General features: G+C 42.0%; 2 protein-coding genes across 2 annotated transcripts; both read right to left on the minus strand.

Annotated features, from left to right (window-relative positions):
• Positions 1 to 120: 120 nt before the first annotated feature.
• Positions 121 to 7,870, minus strand: zgc:163098 (U2 snRNP-associated SURP motif-containing protein). Its single transcript, XM_023968815.2, has 24 exons — positions 7,762 to 7,870; positions 7,043 to 7,136; positions 6,849 to 6,960; positions 6,637 to 6,746; positions 6,487 to 6,554; positions 6,299 to 6,393; positions 6,122 to 6,186; positions 5,802 to 5,967; positions 5,472 to 5,677; positions 4,783 to 4,826; positions 3,644 to 3,748; positions 3,482 to 3,548; positions 3,209 to 3,378; positions 2,903 to 3,065; positions 2,708 to 2,787; positions 2,533 to 2,620; positions 2,287 to 2,415; positions 1,937 to 2,117; positions 1,770 to 1,844; positions 1,627 to 1,690; positions 1,345 to 1,492; positions 989 to 1,099; positions 660 to 880; positions 121 to 562 (listed from the first exon to the last, which is right to left on the minus strand). Exons 2-24 carry the CDS (start codon positions 7,127 to 7,129, stop codon positions 433 to 435), a joined length of 2,685 nt encoding a protein of 894 aa, XP_023824583.1. The 5' UTR covers positions 7,130 to 7,136; positions 7,762 to 7,870; the 3' UTR covers positions 121 to 432.
• Positions 7,871 to 10,298: 2,428 nt separating this feature from the next.
• Positions 10,299 to 13,751, minus strand: LOC111950787 (UAP56-interacting factor). The gene is made up of 9 exons (XM_023968670.2): positions 13,427 to 13,751; positions 12,720 to 12,884; positions 12,462 to 12,598; positions 12,234 to 12,319; positions 11,457 to 11,547; positions 11,108 to 11,154; positions 10,935 to 11,009; positions 10,667 to 10,775; positions 10,299 to 10,519 (listed from the first exon to the last, which is right to left on the minus strand). The coding sequence occupies exons 1-9, from the start codon at positions 13,545 to 13,547 to the stop codon at positions 10,391 to 10,393; spliced, it is 960 nt and encodes a 319-aa protein (XP_023824438.1). The 5' UTR covers positions 13,548 to 13,751; the 3' UTR covers positions 10,299 to 10,390.
• Between the last annotated feature and the right edge of the window lie 6,910 nt (positions 13,752 to 20,661).

Consider the following 20,661-nt stretch of genomic DNA (forward strand, 5'->3'; position numbering starts at 1 on the left):
GATTACCTTTCATATTGAGGCAAACTTTCAAAACTGTTTAGAAAGGTTGAATGACTGGACAGGAGACGTGGTGATTCAATAATGGTAGCCTCCAATTCATTCCCCACCCTGGACAATGGACACAATGCCAATAGTGATTTATTGTGACGTCTCAGGGACTAGTCGCAATAATCTGAATGGGGTTTAAAAACAAACAGCAAAACAAAACTGTACAAATAAGGTTCAAACGTCATCTTACAAAAAATTTGCCAAATTTTGACTGCAGCAATCAGGATATCGGTACGGAGGGGAACAAACAGCTGACAGTTCAGAGGCATTGTGAGGAAACGAGCGTAGTGGGTCCGTGTCATGGTAATCACTGGCAGAGCAGGGCAGTCCATGGGAGTCACCTTGCTGCGTCAAGGGGAGAGGCATGGAGTCCAGGCCTCTGGATCAGTGTTTGCTCTTCTTTGTCTTTTTGTGGGAGCGGTGTGGTGACCGGGAGCTAGACCTCCTCCACGTCTTCCTGGCTGGCGAGGGCGACCGGGACCGCTTGGACTTCTTGGGAGACTTTGACTTTGTTCTGTTGGACAGGTAGGTGATAAATAAGTCAGCCCAAATATATATAATACTGAGCACATTAAATAGAACACAGACAAGTGATTTCACACAGGCCTTACTTTGAGGGAGAATGTCCTCTGTATTTCTGTGTCCGTTCCTCTGTGTCTCTACTACGTCCCCTGTCCCTGCTCCTGTCCCGGTCTTGACTCCTTTTACTCTTCTCCTTCTCCCGTCCTTTACTGCTCTCCTCTGTCTTGTCTCTCCTCTCCTCTTTCTTTGATCTGTCTTTTGACTTTGGTGTGGATCGCTCTTTCTTCTCCTGGTCATCCTTATCAAACTCCTGAGGATCAATTGCAGCCAGGTGAGTTATTGGGTCAAATGTACAACTGCAGCTTTATGGTCCCCTCGGCCATTGCCTGTACGACATAAAAGCACACTAGAGACCCACCTTCTGTAGCAGCTTGTTCCTGTAGTGCTCCACCTGTTTCTGCATGTTCATTCCGGACTTCCTGGGCCTCTTCCCAGTCTCCAGCTCATCCTGGAACTGCATCACCTTCACCTGCAGCAAAGACAATAGTATGAGATATACTATACGTACACCAAGAACAGTGGGTCCAATTGTTGCATAAATTAGTGGCAAATCAACTGCCTTCAAGAACAGAACATTAGTCAAGCGTATTTGAGTTTTAGAAAAGCGCTATAAAAGACCTATGTATTGTCGGATGGCCGCTATGRACAGACTGAATTACTACTGCAGTGGGTTGTGTGTGGTACTGTGTTGGTGCCAGTAGACTGTGTGCTTGCCTCCAGCTCTCTCAGCCGGCTCCTCTTGCTCTCAGACATCTCAAAACTACTGAGGGAGCTCTTGAAATCAGCACTGTCRTACTTAGATGGGCTGTCATCATCGCTGCTGTCACCCTCTGATTCGCCATCTCCTTCCTTAGTGTTAGCACTGCAGGGGGAGAGAAGAAGAGCCATTCTTCTATGGTCTACTGCAAGACAGGSTACAATGATGGTAACTCAGGAAAAAGTTGCCTTCCCAAAAATGTCAACATCTTTTAGAGATGGCTTTCACCAGGTTCTTACCTTACATTCATGTTGTCCCCAGAATATCGCTCTCCCACACTGTCCCATTTGGATTCAGTGTTAGCTGAAAGAGGAAGAGGCAGAGTGAGGGATAGGAGTAGAGATGTGATTGTGGGGTTTGCAGTGCTGAACGTGTACAGTACCTTGTGGGAGAGCTTCAGCATCGTCCACCCTCTCCCATTTAGACAGAGCCACTTTGGAGTGGGCCAGATCATCCACTGGAAAACACAAAACATACATCAAGTCCACAGCTTATAAATCTTTTATGGTTTTTCACAGATAAAAAAGAAAAACGGCCAAATTGACTTACAAGGCATTCCGTCGATGTCATCCATGGGAGCGCCCAGGGGAACTCCGTCGATGTCGTCAACAGGCACCCCATCCAGGGAGGCAGGGTCCCAGGCCAGGGGYGAGCCGTCGAGGTCGTCCAGCGGAGCGCCATCTAACGGCGCCCCGTCCAATGGGGCTCCATCCAGGTCTGGAGACGCCACCTGAGGTGAGATASCCACATAAACCAATGACTCGAAATTCAGCTCTGCTTCTAGCTGCATTGTAACACACACTATCAGAGAATGTAGCAGTCATCAGTCAAATAGGCATTGATCAAAACTATTTTCCAGGTCTCGTCCAGGAAGGGTCCTGTCCTGAGATCCAGCTCACCTCTACCCTCTCGATCACTTCATCTCCTGCCTTGACAAGACCCAGAAAGATATTCTGCAGCTGGATCAGGTAGGGCTCTGGGTAGACGGCCCAGTCTTCCCAGACCCTGAAACAGCCCATTATCTTTTGCTGAGAAAAGACAAACATAGGTGAGTGTTAAAGTATTTGCTCTGGTAAAGGCAACAAAACACAAGCTTGAAAAAGGGCAATAAAGCATTGTCATTTCTTTTTAAATACACTTATTACCTTGAATTGTTCCGCTTGTAGTCTTGCTTGTATGTTTCGATATGCATCACTAATGTCACCAAATATCTGGGGCAATTTTGCTTCAAAACTGAAGGAACAAAGAAACAGTGAAAACCCTCAGATACACACAGTATGACCACCGAGCGTGTGTATTCTATAATTAAATACTTCTTACTATTTGCGATAATAAGATGCATTGGCAACTTTGGCACAGGAGTTGTACAAGATGTCGGATACCAGGTACAGTCTGGCAATCTGTGGAAATAAAGATGGACATSACGATTGTGAGTAGCATGTCACGTGAATGTGGTTGATCATGCACATGTGAGACTCATAGGATGGACCCGTGTACAGGAAGTGGGTGAGGGACCTTTTTCTGTAGGGGTGTCTGAAGGAGAGACAGGGACTCTGCGATGCACCCCACCACCTCCTCCGCTGCCTCAGCTCTCTCCAGACAGAACAGCATGGCATCACCAACGTCCTCCCTACGAGGGGTGAGCCCTCTCAGCAGTGTCTCCAGTCTCTCTCTGTGCCTGGAATAAACACACAGGTTTTGTTGCCCAGAGAACGTTGAATTTCACCAGTCAATTGTCTCATAACATTCCTCAGAGAACTTTTCATCTTCAGTCTGCCTCAGAACCTCCCTCTCTGCCCCTGTATGTACAGCTACACTCACTCGGTCTTCAGCTGGCCCTTTTTCAGCTCCTCCTCCTGAGAGGGAGACTGTTCCTCCTCTCCCGCCTCCTCGTCTCCATGGAGGTAGGGGTTCAGGAGGGGCGGCCTCCAGATGGAGCCCCCACGGAACATCCGGAAGTCTGCCGTCCTCCACTCACTGGGGGGCTCGCCCTGGGGATAGAGGGACACGGATGAGGCACAGCAGTGAGTAGAGTAGGGAGATGGACTCCTGGCCATAGAGGTGTAGCCAGGTCAGATTAAGGGCATGACCTACCTGGAGAATGGAGTAGAGTTTCCAGCGGTAGTACACCTGCTCTTGGCTTTTGTTGTCAAACAGGAACCTGAAATCATCAATAGTTTAAAACGTTGGTTTCAAAATATATATGATCATTGATATGACAAGAGGGAAAGGGAACGCTCAGCAATGGCGCCTTACCTGAAGTCAGGATTGTTCTTCTCTTTGCTCATAATGATGGCTTCAAACATGGGTCCCTCACGCACCACAAACTCTATCATCCTGTGGATGAGGCCCAACAGATTCCTGTGGAGTAAAAGGAGAGGGGATGAGAGACCAGACGCTGTGACTTGTCGTCGTCCCCCTCATTCAGACCAGTGGCCATGTCAAAGCTCTCACTGCACACTGGCACTAAGCCCCTTAACCTCTCTGTCTCTCTTCTATAACACTGTCCCTCTGCAATCATTTGTCACAGCAATGTTGAGGATGTGTTGGTCTGCACACAAACGAGTGAGTGGGGGAGACTGTCTGTCCCTAGTGCGCAGCTACATCAGAAGGTGATCATGACGTGTTTCCTTGTCATGTGTCTAGAATAATGTTTCTTCTCCCCCCCACATATTAAGTGTATAAATGAAAAAGTGGGACAATATATGATAGTGACAAGTGACAACATTACTTACTACTATTAGCTACTACTGATTTGATTCTAAAACGCATCTGCCTTCTAGCTGTATCTGTCTGCAGTGTCTCAGCCAACCCAGATAGGAAGAACCAAGGTTGCCACTGAAGTTAGTACCAGTATGTTTCACTGGATATAGGCCTAACTCACTGACTCCAACACTCACTTAAGTCTAACAATCTATTTTCCCGACAGAGGATTACAATGGTGTCATTTACTAATCTAATGAGGATGACATTAATTAATAAACTGAGGGCTTTGCTTACTAGGCCAGATTTTCACTTTAACCATGTTCAACTGAGAACCTTGGCCCCTCTACTAGTCATATACAGGGCCCCCAGTCCTAAGCAGCAGGGGTTACCAATTCCCTGAATATAGGCCATGTCAACAAGATGGCTTAATGCAGACCAATGTTAGAACAGGACAAACTATGAGACACACGTAGGGAGAGAAGCACAAAAACAGTGTTACGGTCTCAGCTGTCCTCTCCCATTAGTCATGTACATACAGACATAGCACTTAGGACTGGGGCTTCCTGTCGGTCACATACGTACACAGGAACAGTACACCAGGGCAGGGCCTCTAACACTGTGTTCTGTCTGTGAGAACGGCTGGTCAGTCGTAGTAGCAGTAGTAGTAAGAATGGATAGAGAGTGTGTACCTTTCTGTTGGGATAACCACTTTGACTACGGCTTCGGACAGAGTCTGTTCGTGAAGTCAAATCAAATAGTGAAGATATAAAAAAAAGTGAGTATATATACAGATGAAACACTGCAGGATACATACAGCATAGAAAACGACGATAGCAGTAACAGCTATACATTATTTGAATGAGGGAAAAAGWTCCCACATTCAAGAGACGGCTACACTATAAGTCAATTATCTATACTATAGGATATCCCCACCCTCTTAATTTTACAGTAACATTTTGATTGAATATGGTTCWGTAACAATACCTCATAACTCCATCTGGGTCAAACCCCCCGTCTTAGGACATATCCTAAAACTAAGACACTACTAGACTAAGGAATAGATTCATAACATGTCTATACATGCACCATAGGACAAACCAACTGGAATTTAAACTGAGAAATGGAACTCGGAACTGCTACTTCAGAACATGACCGTCACATGGTCTTGTGTGTGCATCTAAATGCAATTCTGAATTCTAGATCAAATTCTAAGCAATGTCCAGTTGATTGATCCTATGATAAATATCACCCCGCATAGGATATCCGCTTACAAACACACCTAAAATTGGCAAATTAACTGTAGTGTAAAACAAAAAAATATAACCTTGAATAAGAACCATGCACACACCCTACAGTGTTAAATAAAGAACCAACCTACCTTGTCAAACTCCTCCTTGGACCTGCCCCATGGCTTGGTAAAGTCATTGCGGAAGCGGTCTCGGGGCTGAGCATTGAAGGGCAGGCCAGAGGGGGGTGGGGGTGTGGAGATTTTCAGTACCCCTATGGGTGTATAGAGAGGCTGGGGAGGGATACGAACAGCTTTCCCCCATCCCAGCTTCATTTCAAAACCCAAAACTGTTTTACCTGCAGCAAAAGGAGTAATGATCCTACATGAGCCTACATGGTCAATGGAACATTTGACAGTGCATTTATCATCTGGCAGCGTTTACTGAATAGTATGTTTAACATTCTCTTATCACAGGCTCACCGTCTAGAGCAGCCAAGGCCCTCTCTGCATCTTTCCTGGTCATAAAGGCCACGAAGCCTCTGTTTGTGACCCTGGTACGTTCCTCGTCACTACGAGGCCACATGATCTTCACGCTTGCCAGGGGACCATACTTGCCAAACTCTTTGCAAAGCATTTCTTCATTCATCTGTCACATTATATAAAGTATCATATCAACACAGTTTCACAAAAATGAAAGAAGTCAGCATTTAAGTAAGTTGAACTTATCYCAAACAAAAGAAGAGCAAGCTAGACTATATCTCCTTTGTCAAAACATCCTACGCAGATAAGAGTTCCTTTACCTTTGGGTTAATGCAGCCAATGTACAGGTTGGTTGTGTTCGGTGTTGCTGGGTCATCATCAAATACTGGAGGAAGACGTGCATATTCAGCTAAACATGTAAAAGCTACTGAGGGTTCATCTTTGATTTGGACAAMGGCCATTATTTTTCCAATGCAAGGGACAGATCTGGCTCTTACTTGATCGTCGTGTTAGTGGTATGTCCAAGTCTCCATATCCTCCTCCAGGCTCATTTTTCTTTTTTTTGTGCCTTTCTTCACGTTCCTCCTGTATTCTATGAGAACAGTCATTTTAGCGAAAAATGTGAACTACAAATTGGTCAAATAAAGAGTGAAACATGATTTACTACGACGTGTCAAAAACATACTGCTTTAGCTCCTCTTTGAAAAGTTCAAGGTTGCTCTTCTTCTTCTCTTCCGTCTTCTTTTTAACAATCTGTGGACCAGACAAACATAAGGGGGCAAAATAATGTATAGTATTATCTTGGTTACAGTAAGAGATTCACATGGTGACTCACCGGCCTTCTGACTTCCGAAGAGTGTGCTGGTGAGACATTCTGGGACACTGAAGTAAACTTCGTGTTCGGTCGGTAAAGCTTGCTCTTTTTGATCTCTGCTGCTTCCTCTTCTGCAAAATKATTTAATAGAAAGAGTAACCATGCAGCACTAAAATAAGTGTTCGCAACATAGACCCCACCAGAGCTGTATTAGCCAGCATGTTTCTGCTCACCTTTAGTTGCATTCACGATTCCCCCACGAACAAACGTTTTCACCCCACTTTTGTCGTTACTGTCAAAAGATGCCAAAAACTCTTCGAAAACGTCAGCTGCTTTTTCTTGTTCCTGGAAATGTGATATTGTTTTAAAATTGTAATAATAAACCTACACTTTGTTGCAGATATCTATAAAGGGTCAAATATCTTACCTTTTTCTTCAGATCTTCTTGTTCTCTCTTGGTCAAYGTTCTCTTAACACCTACAGGTTTCCCTTTCTTGCCATTTTTGTCTGCCATGCTGATACTGCAAATAAACGGAAATACCGTATCAGTGTCAGTGGAGGAAATGTACATACACCCGACGCACAAACGTATTGTATTTGTGTTGCGAGTTACAGTTCTTCTGRAACTGTGGGTGCCCATTTGCAAAAGCTCGCTGTATGCAACTTCATGCACACTTATTACATCTGCAGGTGTATAGTAAATAGTTAGCAAAGTGCTGTAGCTAGCCAGGKACGTAAACTAGCTGTTTAGCTAGCAGTAGCGAGCTAGATGTGGCCATCCGCTTAACATTGTAAAGCTGGCTAGCTACACGTCATCATATTTGTTGACTGTAACTTACCTGCACATTTCTGTCGCCAGATACGAACCCTTGCTAATTAATATCTAGACAGCTATCATTTGCTTCCTTACTCTAGTTAGCTAGCTAACTCTGCTGATACGAGCCCTGACAACCCCCCCATACAATCACTGTGGTAGCTAACGTTAGGCCACATCTAGCATGCATGTCGTGTGATCTGGCGTGAAGCTTTGCTACGGCGATCATTTTTAACTTACTGCAATAAAAAAAAATGAAATAAAAGCTGTTTTGAATTATCTACATCGCAATAAGTATGGATCATTGACACTAAAAGTTACACATTTCTTACCGTAGAAATGTACAATGCGTTTGTTATTGCTCCACCATTTTGAATAGACAAAAATGGACATAGCGGAAAAGCGATGTCACTTCTCGCTCTGRCCAATAAAACTGTCGTCACTAGTTAAMACAGCCACAAAGTCATAAACTCCGCCCATTTACACAATTTACCTTCTTAATCTAACCGTAACCTTAACCTCAACCGTGACCACACGGCTAACCTTATGCCTAACCTGAAATTAAGACCAAAAAGCACATGTATGTTTTCATAAATGTTTACTATATAGCCTGTGCTACTTTGTGACTGTACTATCTAGTTGACCCCCCACCCACACCTGAGTTGTCGGCTCTTTCAGTGGGCTATAATAAAATCAGAATATCATAACATACATGCAATGTTATTTAGCTATAAAATCTATTACATTTAATTAAATCTATTGTAAACCCAAAAACATTTGGGATGTGTGATCTTTACTCAATACACATGTAAGTGCAAGTAGGCCACATGGATAGAAAATGTGTTGATTACCAAATAAATGAAACATTAATATTACGTTTTTAAATAAGTTGCTATATTTCGTAGTTAATTTACAATTAATGTGAGTAACTGAACGACCGTAAGTAATCAAGCAAATCGAAATACACAAGTTGCTCATGATTTCATACAACTGCATAGTCTCATTAAAATTAATGTTTGACATTTTATCAGCACATTTCCAGAGGCGCTGCTGTAAACATAATGTAAAATGGCCTYCATATACAGTGCTTTCAGAAAGTATTCAGACCCCTTGACTTTTTCCTCATTTTGTTACATTACAGCCTTATTCTAAAATGGATTAAATAAAAACAATTCCTCAGCAATCTACACACAATAGCCCATAAGGACAAAGCGAAAACAGGTTTTTAGAAATTTTTGCAAATGTATAAAAAAAATAAGAAATAACTTATTTACATAAGTATTCAGACCCTTTGCTATGAGACTCGAAATTTAGATGAGGTGCATCCTGATTTATCATCCTTGAGATGTTTCTGCAAGTTGATTGGAGTTCACCTGTGGTAAATTCAATTGATGGATTGAACATGATTTGGAAAGGCACACACCTGTCTATATAAGGTCCCACAGTTGACAGTGTATGTCAGAGCAAAAACCAAGCCATGAGGTCGAAGGAATTGTSCGTAGAGCTCAGAGACAGGATTGTGTYGAGTCACAGGGTACCAAAAAATGTCTGCAGCATTGAAGATCCACAAGAACACAGTGGCCTCCATCATTCTTAAATGGAAGAAGTTTGGAACCACCAAGACTCTTCCTAGAGCTGGCTGCCCGGACAAACTGAGCAATCGGGGGAGAAACGACTTGGTCAGGGAGGTAACCAAGACCCGATGGTCACTCTGACAGAGCTCTAGAGTTCCTCATAGGAGATGAGAGAACCATCCAGAAGGACAACCATCTCTGCAGCACTCCACCAATCAGGCCTTTATAGTAGTTGCCAKACAGAAGCCACTCCTCAGTAAAAGGCACACGACAGCCCGCTTGGAGTTTGCCAAAAGGCACCTAAAGACTCTCAGACCATGAGAAACAAGATTCTCTGGTCTGATGAAACCAAGATTGAACTCTTTGACCTGAATGCCAAGCGTCACATCTGAAGGAAACCTGGCACCATCCCTACGGTGAAGCATGGTGGTGGCAGCATCATGCTGTGGAGAGGATTTTCAGCACCAGGGACTGGGAGACTAGTCAGGATCGAGGAAAAGATCAACGGAGCAAAGTACAGAGAGATCCTTGATGAAAACCCGCTACAGAGTGCTCAGGACCTCAGAGGGGGGTGAAGGTTGACCTTCCAACAGGACAACGACCCTTGGCACACAGCCAAGACAATGCAGGTGTGGCTACATCTCTGGAGAGACCTGAAAATAGCTGTGCAGCAACATACCCCATCCAACCTGACAGAGCTTGAGAGGATCTGCAGAGAAGAATGGTGATAAACTCACCAAATACAGGTGTGCCAAGCTTGTAGTGTCATACCAAAGAAGACTCGAGACTGTAATCGCTGCCAAAGGCGCTTCAACAAAGTACTGAGTAAAAGTTCAGAATACTTATGTCAATGTGAAATTTCCATTTTAAATTTTTWATAAATAAGCAAACAATTCWAAAAAAAATGTTTTTGCTTTGTCATTATGGGGTATTGTGTGTAGATCAATGAGGATTTTTTTGTTTGTTATCCATTTTAGAATAAGGCTGTGTAACCTAACAAAATGTGGAAAAAGTCAAGGGGTCTGAATACTTTCCGAAGGCACTGTACATGCCAACCCCATTAACAAGAGCTAAAAATACTTTGGGTAACAGGCTGAGATGTCCTAACTTCACATGATAGTTCCCAAAATAAATGTGTTGCATATAAATCTGTGTAGCCTGTCACTTCAGCTCTTTATCACTTGTCATTTAATTAATTGAATGTCTAGACTTTTTCCGAGGTCCAAACATTTTRTAAACAAGAAGTAACTAAATGTGTGCCATACATACTAAAATAAACATCAATATAAAGTKTCTTCAAAATGTGAGCATATTGGAAGGGTTAAGAGGGGGATTAATGAGATGTTTTTTTATATAGGCTACAGACAGCACAGGTCCTCAACAATGATCACTGTAGGATGACAGTCCGGCCTTCTCGGCCTCTGCCTCTTCCCCTGCCACTGCCCCTCTGTGGACCCTGTCCTGGGCCTGCCCAGATCCTCATACCAGTGAAGCGGTCATTGAGGGTCACTCCCGTCTGAAAACCAGGAAACAGTCATGGTGACATATTCATTATTTATAAGGAGAAGGTAGCTGGTGGAACGACAGAATTAGAATCTGAATTTCATAGGCTCTCTATGCTAAAGACATCGAAATGTTCTAAATACGGGTAATGGCATATCACCTGATTTATAGTGGCCTTGAAGTTAAATCTGAGAGGGATGCCTTTGGGCTGGGGGGACGCCCCTGATGGACTGGATCGGTCCATCACTGTGGCCTGTTTAGCCTTGGCCCTGAGAGAGATCAGGTAAAGACACAGGACAGATAAGGATTAGCTTTTGTAGCCTATCTGAATGCACATAATTAGTAATAAAACGTTTGTTTTGTACAGAACCYACAAAGGCCTTCTGTAAAACATGGCTGCAGTGTGTACTAATGTATGTGCAACTCACGCGGGCTCTGAGTTGGCTTTGGAGTTGGGCAGTGACACYGTCAAGGTAGAAACACCGGAGGGCGCCTTTTTCCAGCTATTGCAGGTAATGTCATGAGAACATATAATAATGAACACTACTACCAATATAATTTGGTTTATTTGTCACAAGCAACCACAGTGATGTTATCTCACCTTCTAACCTTTTGGTACTTATCCATTTTTCCATTTGCTGCAGGAAACTAGAAGGAGGGGAAAGATGACAAATGTACATGTAAGGGTTTCTTTTACTATTATTTTGTATTCATTCAGATGAATTAGTAGGTATTAGACACCGTACTAAGATCATCGATTGCAAACCATAAAAAAACAGTAYTCATTGAACAGTACCCAGTAATATGCCTTGTTTTACTCATGCTGAACATGACCTCTGTTTGCATGGCTCTTACTGTAAGTGCAGAGATACTGTACATTCATTCCTCTGAATAGCATGGCCTACTAAAGGTTGTGTATAAGTGTTATAAATGTGAAAATAACAAAATACCCCTCTGTTTAGGATGAATGGCTTCCCACCGCCCTGTCTCTGTTTGGGCTGGAATGGTGGCTTCTTCTGCCCTCTGACTTGGGGAGGAGGCCTAATACGGTGACACAAGAATCATGCCCATAAAGAGACTGTACAAATCAAATGAAAAAGACAAACAATATCCCTAGCRAAATCCCTAAAAGTGCATGGAATTGTGAACAAATGGAATCAATGTGTTTCACAAATAAACCTATCTATCAAAATCATATGTCATAACTCAGTAAATTGCTAATATAATTTTCCATATTGGAAGAACAGGAGTCTAGGCCTTCGTACATTTACATAAGACTCGAGTAGGTTCCCAAAGCTCAAGTCCATCTGACCCTGAAGCTACTCATTTGAATGTTTCTTAACTGCATAACTGATGCACAAATCCTGTGTTGACACTAACTAACATAATGACTACATACACATCATGTATATACTATACAACATAAAACCCATACATACACATCATGTATATACATATACCATAAAACCCATGCATACAGATCATGTATATACTATGCACACATAAAACCCATGCATACAGATCATGTATATACTATGCACACATAAAACCCATGCTACAGATCATGTATATACTATGCACACATAAAACCCATGCCTACAGATCATGTATATACTATGCCACATAAAACCCATGCGCTCAGAGAGAAGGAAAGCCATGTCAGAGTCTAAGAGAATCTTATGCATTATAAAAGTGCTGTGATAATGCATTAAGCAAACATGCTGTACCTTCTCAAAGCCCCTGGGGGACCTCTGTATGGTTGATAAAAGGCACCCTTGAACAACGGTTTACGTTTTCCAAACTGTGCTCCTCCCTGAGGGTAAAAAACCCCCCAAACAATTACCTTTTGTCACATCTGACCAATAACTTGGACTAAACAGTGTGTGCACTTACTACATTGCATCATATTCACATATTGGAAAAGTGCAAATGTCAGTCATTTTCTGTGCACATACCTTTGTGTTCAAAGAAGGTCTTTTTAAAGGGCTCACACCTTTGAGGTGATGTGCTCCAAAAGGAGTCTTTCTGAGATATGGTTTTACTCTGTAATAGCCAGGAATGGGGGGTCCCATGTAACGCGATTTGTAGGGTCCTAAAAAAAATWGTTATAGTATAATCAGCTCCTTTCTCCAAGAGTGTGATGATATGGTAATGATGAATGTCTTCATATGGAGGGATATGCAAGCGATGAGTGACCAATACAGTAGGCATACCTTGCTGGAATTGATAAGGGCCACGCCTGAAAGGAAATATCTGCTGTTGTCCTGCCCTGTCCAGTTTCTTGAGGACAGTGTTTTTGTTTGTGGTACGTCGGTCCCGAGCCTTGTTGGCAGCCTTATTTGCCTTGTTCTCTTTTTTGTTCAGTTTGATGATGTCATCTGGGAACAGGGAAGTAAAAGCTGTGATTCAGATGAGAGTAGTCATTGACAATTGAAGCATTCACTCCAAGCTGAAATCACTCACTTTAACTTGTCACTTGAGAAKCTGAATCCATTACGTGTAAGGGGAGCTAATGGGATCCAAAATTACAGTGGCATTATGTCTGCGATGTTCAACTCAATATGACAGTAATGGATGAGCTCCCCTAAGATCTCAACTGGATGGTGTTTTAATAGCAGGTCTACATCTCCATTAAAGCACTACAGTTTAAAGTGGCATATTACATAAAGACTAAAGGAGAATAAGAAATCAGATTGTAGACGTGTAGGCTATGTAACGTGTGGTGCAGGTCCATGTCACACCAGATGCCTACTTGTGTCGAATGCATTTTGTTTTATTGTTCAATAAGATTGAATAATAAAGCAATTATTGTTGCACTATGGAACATATTAAGACATGAACTTGATTCTGCTTTGTTTTCTGTAACAACATTGGATTGGGTAACACGCATACGGCAAAGAATCATGAGAAAATGTCCAACCTAGTGACAAGTCAATCTTCTCCGATGTGCGGGGCTCTTGCGCCTCTTGCAGATCTGACTCCTCCATAGCAGTGGGTTCAGGTTTGGCAGTGGCTGCATCTGCAGTGGCCGTGATGTCCATTATTCCTGTGTCGCACGCAGGGGCAAACCTTTGACGCCCTGTATGGACTTCTCACTTGTTATGGTCTCAAATGTACCCTATATCTTCCTCCACGAGTAAAGTAATGATAATGGTCAAAAAAAGATYATACACTATATTTTACTCAAACTTCTCTCATACATTGGGGCCCTCTTGCTCCTAGGCAGCTGGTAAAGTTTGTCTGCTGCGCTGATAATGTCCAGAGAAGAGGCAACCCAACCCTGTAATGRATTCAACCAACTGCATGACAGAGCCTAAAATGAATTCAACCAATTGCATGACGGAGCCTAAAATAGCTCATGTTCTAACAGTAGCATTAGGCCTCTAGGCAAGCAAAACATTTGGTAGACCTTTTACAAAGTAGGCCTAGACACTGTGTGCAACAGAMGTCTTTCTGGAGGTTCAATATGCTTCATTAGACATCACACAGTGTGATTGTTAATGATAGTAATAGTAGTCTCACTATCAGCAACTTTATCTTACAGTACATTTATGTCGGCCTGTCAGCTTTGCATTTTTGGAGACGGAGGGTTAATCAAACCACACAATTTCGTTTTGGTGGGAAACACATAGTTGTGATTAGTTCCAGGTGCAAAATGTTCATGTGCCTAATCATACAGGTCTGTATTGGAACCTGTTTATAACTCCAATAGTTTATAGACAGGTCATGGCACAGACGTGATTATGTTCCCTTCTCCCTGATAAGAAAAGGCGTGTACCTCTATTCCAAAAGGTCCGGTAGGCCATGGAGGTAAAATTAGTTTTATTTCAGATATTCGGTGGATATTCCGTTTTCTCATCAATAGCTATTGAACCAAGCATTCCATGACTATGAAGAAGGCATATTCTGTATCTGTATTTTATTTTTTATAATACGAAGGATATATTATGCTTACACAGAGCATGCCATGACTATGAAAATGATATATTCTGAATCGGGGGATGATGGACATAAATTCACTTATATCTTTCATTTTTTGTGGGAATACATTTTTTTTCTTTTTCTAAAAAAAGCTATGGCCACAATAAAACATGTTAATGTCATGGTAATTKTAATGCCAAATTGGAGAATAGTTTGCCTCACTATGGCTCTGTCCCTACCTAATATTGATGTTGTTGCTAATGGGCTAAGGGATGGTTTCCCTGACACTGATTGAGCCTAGTCCTAGAGTTAAAAGCAAGATCAATGGATATTATTCATTTAAAGGGCTTTTTAGTCTAGGACTAGGCTTAATCTGAGTCAGGAAAATCTGCTCAGTTGTACCACGGGTGCCCTTTAMTTTCATCTAGTGGTTTTCTAGACATCTCCTGGTGCAATGTATATAGTGTTGCATATTGCTGTATCTGTTTTTTGCCATTTACGGTTGTATTGCTCGCTTCTTGAGAGTATGGGTTGCTTGTACTAACACTACATTTAACATGTGTTTTGGTAGAGATACAGTACATTTATAAAATGACTTGTACTATCTATTTTTAAGAATCTCTGTCAGTATGATATCTAGTGGCCTTTTTGGGTACTTCAAATATCCGCTGGTGTCTGAGGTSTTTGTGTGGCCTTGTCTGCCCGCTAATGTTTGTGGAGATACACTTGAAAACGAAAGGTCAGGGTTGAATGTAATTGAGTTGSAGATTCTACAAGTTATCTTGGCTATTAGGCAACACATCTACAATAGGAGCGCAAGCCTTAAAACAGCAATAATACTACCACTGCGGTGCTATAATATAATGAAATGTGTGGTTTAAAGCACTGGASCAGTAACTCGAAAGGTCGCTTGTTCGAATCCCCAAGGCGACTAGGKGRAAAATCTGTCAATGTGCCCTTGAGAAAGACATGTAACCCTAGTTGCTCTGGATAAGAGTTTCTRCTGAAATCTAATATTAATTTGCTAGTAAATTTCTTTAATGCAATTCATTCAATACATTGGTCCAGAAATGATGACAACACACACACACACCAGAGTCTGGCTTCCCTGCCTCACCATAAGCTCTCATCACTGACCATACAGTCTTCTTTTATGATCTACAAAAAGCCTTTGGGGACAGATAGAGGATCAGTTTTACTATATTGTATTGACAATGGAGACCTGCTCAGTGATCCTCAATCTGCTCTCCTCAGGCTTTGAGAATACACGCCTACATTGTCCATAACTTTTATGTGTAAGTGCACCCGGTCATCTGTTTGTTGGTTGTGCCTGTCGGTTTGAAGCCTGGCTGACATGACTCAAATGACCACACAGCGAGGAAGAGCTGCGACTCACTGGTCTGGACAGGAGGCCGTTTGTTAATACAATATTCACTCAKAAATTGTGTGGACTCATTGATTGATTCTTTCAAAAAGGTAGTTTTTTTTCTGGGGGGCTCTGTGTGGCTCTGCCTGTGRGAGTTTGAGTGAGAAAGACACAGAGGAGAACCAATCAGTAAAAAAGCACAGCCCCCTTTATTATCAACGCATCGTGCTGACAACATTAAAAGAGCCTTTCCAGACCCTGAAGTCAGGAGGACTTTGAATTAGGCATCAGCCAGGCTAGTAGGTTCGGGCCTTTGGCTATGAATCTCTTTTACTCTAATCCATAATCATGCAGAGCCGCAGCAAACCTCTCACATTAGACCTCTTTGGAAAAGACCCAGTGAGACAGTGTACTTACAATTTTCTTTTAGGTTATACTATATTGCGTATGGTTGTTAGTGGCCTACAGGATTAATCTGCATTTGAGGTTAAGGTAAACTACCCCTAAAGAACAAAGGTTGGGCCTCTAATCACTATTTGAACTGGACCAGGTCAATCGTGTTCCTGAGGTGGGTAACACATTACTGCCAACTACTGGATGAAAAATCAGTAATCAACCCTTGTCAGATTTAAGAAACTGTTCATTGGATACGTTATTGTTCATACACTACCGACACGTTCATAAACATGACAGCGCAGCCTACATCACATTTTGACACTTCATCCAAAGTGCTTGACCTTACGATTTTTAAACAGGCCTAAAAACAGGTAATGCTAGCTGAAGTGGATGGTGAATGTATTTGGGAAGTATTGAATACAGGAGCTAGAGGCAGAGGGAGTTTCTTCAACCAAACCCATCTACACCCATCTATCCACTTTCATCCCCTATGCCAACATCCATCCATACAAGTGCCGTGTCAACTTTCTGTWAAAAAAAATGACAATGAATTAAACAAATTTGATCAAAAAGCAGTTGAACATGAGTGAGCAGAATTTAGGACGAGGGGTTTGTCAAAAGCAAAGCAGGATCATTCAAATTCTGTGAGGGATGTAGTATTTAAAAAGGTAAATAGCCTGATGTGGACAACCATTCACAGGCAAACAATTTGAAAGTGTCTAGGAGTCATCTATAGGTAATACCTCACAACATGAGAGCGACATACTTTGAGGGCATCATGCCTAACAGCAAGTGTAGAAGAAGAAGGGACTGTCCTTGAAGGACAGGGAAGGAGAAGAGGGTCTCAGCTGAGGTCCAAGCATTCTAAAATGTTCTGTCCTGTTGTCCCTCAAACAGGCCTGCAGGTGCCATTAACCAGCCTACATACCATCTGTGAGTGAACTGTGAGGATGGTCAAGACAGAGAGAAAGATAGATCAATATTCACTGTTCCATTTAAAATAGTGCATTCCATTTAAAATAGTGTAAAACTGTTCTAGAGTCATATTGTCTCAGCATGGTAGGGTTCAGCAGGGTTAGAGAGATATGTAGACTTAGTCATGGGGCCAGGCGTATTACTTCTCATCAGGGTGTTGTAGGAGGCGGTAAAGCAGGACCTTGAGAGCATCATGTCYACTGGATAGGGCTGAGTGACTGAACTGTTTGAATGGTTCTGTGGGTGTGAGAGAGAGGGAGGGAGAGAGGAGAAAGAGAGAGAGAAAGAAAGGGAGAGGAGAGGGAGATAGAAATAGAGAGATACAGAGAGAGAGAGAAGTGTGTGTGTGTGTGTGGGGGGGGGGGTCAGTAATCAAGTAATATCAGACTGGCTCCGTTTCATTGATCATCAGCCCCCCAGACATGTATACATTCAGAGAAGTAGGCCAATTGCCACAGCAATAGTCTTGTTCACAACTGAAGAGTATAGTCAACGTCTGCGTTTCATTGAGTAGGAAAGGATGTTTGTATACCCATACCAATAAAAAGGCTCACTTTAACTTACTGTATTGGCTGATGGAACTAAATGAAAAGTTCATGATGATCTGCTCAGATGCCATACTGTGCCATACTCCTACGGACACACACACACACACACACACACACACACACACACACACACACACACACACACACACACACACACACCACACACACACACACACCAACCACACACACACCACACACACACACACACACACATACACACACACCACACAGCAGACCATTAACTTCGCTAATTTGAATATTCTGTTGTATGTGTAAAGCAACAGGATAGGTACCTATAGCAAAGTGCCAGATAGGTAACCATTTACAGTAAATGCAGTTGATTATTACTCAGTCAATTATCACCAATGCAGCCAGCCAGAAGATCTAGCTAAGGCAGGCTACAGAAATAATAGAGGAATCTCACCTTTCTTGCAGCAGATAGCGCTGGAGAAGCGTCATCTTGTAGCAGTGTTGAGGTATTAACTACTACTAGCTACAGTGGTTCTTTCTTTAAAAGTTGTGCCATATGCAGCACTGCTTGAGGGCTGCCGTGCAGAATTCTATGCACGTTATTTAAGTGTCAGACCGCTATGATCCGATTAATGCTAGTTAGTGCTAGTTATGACCACAGAGGGACATCTTGAGAAGCATTTGAGACTGTTTTTTAATATTGGCGTGTACTAGAGAATTTAAAACTTATTTTTGTAAGAAACATAGCATATGGGCGATTGATTTATAGAAATGTAGCTTAATTAATTTGTTTAATATTATGCTGTTTTCTATTCCAAGAAAACGAATCCTCAGGGTACTGTTTAGGAAATATGGCCTGTACAATGTGAACATTCGGGAGTAGGCTACTAAGTGACTGCGAGTGAAGAGCAAAAACAATCCTTACATTTCCACACCCAACTGTTAGGCTAACCATACCCAAACGTAATTCAGTGAAAATAAAAAACTACGACTTGATTTATTAAGACCAGTCCCATGCTTGTCTCAGAGCAGCGCCGAACGGTGCGTGAAATAGTTGACCACACCCAGGGTAGGCTATTGCTTCAAATTCTATAATACAATCGCTACAATACTGTAAAGTAGACCTAATAATGCTTAAAAGAATCTTAAATAAAATGACGCTGTGCTGGTCTTTACTGTCTTGTATTCTTATTGAATTTCATTCCACGCGAGGACTATTCAAGCCATCGACTCACTGATGTTTGAAGAAGATGATGAGCGATCGCAAAGGCAATCTGGAATCTGCTGCATCACAGCACAACATCAACATCAACAACACTCTCATCACAGTCAGAAGACAGTAGAAACTTGAGTGGGCTTATGGAAGGCTCTGTAAGACATATATATATATATATTGTATATACACACACACAATCATTCAAAGTTTGGGGTCACGTAAAAATGCCTGTTTTTTGAAAGAAAAGCAAATTTTTGTCCATTAAAATAACATTGAATTGATCAGAAATACAGTGTAGACATTATTAATGTTGGAAATGACTTTGTAGCTGATATGGCGGATTCTTAAGGAATATATACATAGGCGAAAAGCCCATTATCAGCAACCATCACTCCTGTGTTCCAATGGCACGTTGTGTTAGCTAATCCAAGTTTATCATTTTAAAAGGCTAATTGATCATTAGAAAACCCTTTTGCAATTATGTTAGCACAGCTGAAAACTTAAATGCTTTATTATCCAAATGTTTAAAGTGCTGTGTGGGCGACGGACAGAATGGATTTGACTCTTTTTAATATTGGCCATCAACCAAAAACACAGCATCTACCGAGGTATAAATATGTTATTGAATTCAATGTTTTTTTTTAACTATTACAAAATGCAAATGTTTATTAGGCTACTGTTGTAACGATTGTCGTCGGGAGAAGGAGAGGAGGACCAAAGTGCAGCGTGGTACGTATCCATAATACTTTTAATAAAGATGAACACGCGAACAAAAACAACAAAACGACCAACGAACAGTTCTGAAAGGTGCAACAAACACTAAACAGAAAATAACCACCCACACCTCAAAGTGGGAAAACAGGCTACCTAAGTATGGTTCTCAATCAGAGRCAACGATTGACAGCTGCCTCTGAWTGGGAACCATACCAGGCCAAACACAATAGAAATAGAAAACATAGACATACAAACATAGAATGCCCACCCACATCACACCCTGACCAAACAAAAAATAGAAACATACAAAGCAATCTATGGTCAGGGCATGACAAATGTGCAGTGTCTTTAAACAATGCTCCCYCCTACCCTCCTTCTTGGCAAGAGGCTATTGTCCTGCTAATAGCCCATCATGGGTGGACGGCTTCTTTTCYATTCCAATGTTTTGAATTAATGTATTAATTACAGTCATTTACCATTCTCATTMTCGGAGTGGAAACGTTGTTTGCAGAGATCACAATCTCATTTTCAAGTCYTCTGGTGGTTACAGTCCTAACCCTGGAAYGGGTAGCGGCATAGAAAGAAGCTGGCTTGATGAAAGCTATGTYCATTTCGTCTRTTCTCTTTGGTGGCAAAGTCTTTTTTTTKTTTTWGATAAACAGCTMATTTTTTAATGGTAACTGTGTTAAGGGTGGAGTTTGGGGCAGRGTGAGGAGTACTGGAAAGATGTGACTCCAGTTTACAATAGGCCATAAGTATAMAGCAGATCGCCRATTGTGCTCACTTTGATTATACTGTAACAACATACTGTAGCACAATGACCAGGATCTCTACTCATTTAAGTGAGCAGATTAGGGCTTTCAGGAGGAACGGAAAATTGCGTGTCAATTCATAAACCACGTGTTATGCAATCTATATGGCATGTGCAATTGAATCGGTACATCGAAAATCTCTTCCCAACTATTTTGCCATCTCTATGGCACAGCTGTCAATTTTTTGGTCCTTAAATGAAACTGGTACAGTTGAAGTCAGAAGTTGCATTTAAACTC

Source organism: Salvelinus sp. IW2-2015, linkage group LG23 (genome assembly GCF_002910315.2).
Source record: "Salvelinus sp. IW2-2015 linkage group LG23, ASM291031v2, whole genome shotgun sequence".
Classification (NCBI taxonomy): Eukaryota; Metazoa; Chordata; class Actinopteri; order Salmoniformes; family Salmonidae; genus Salvelinus; species Salvelinus sp. IW2-2015.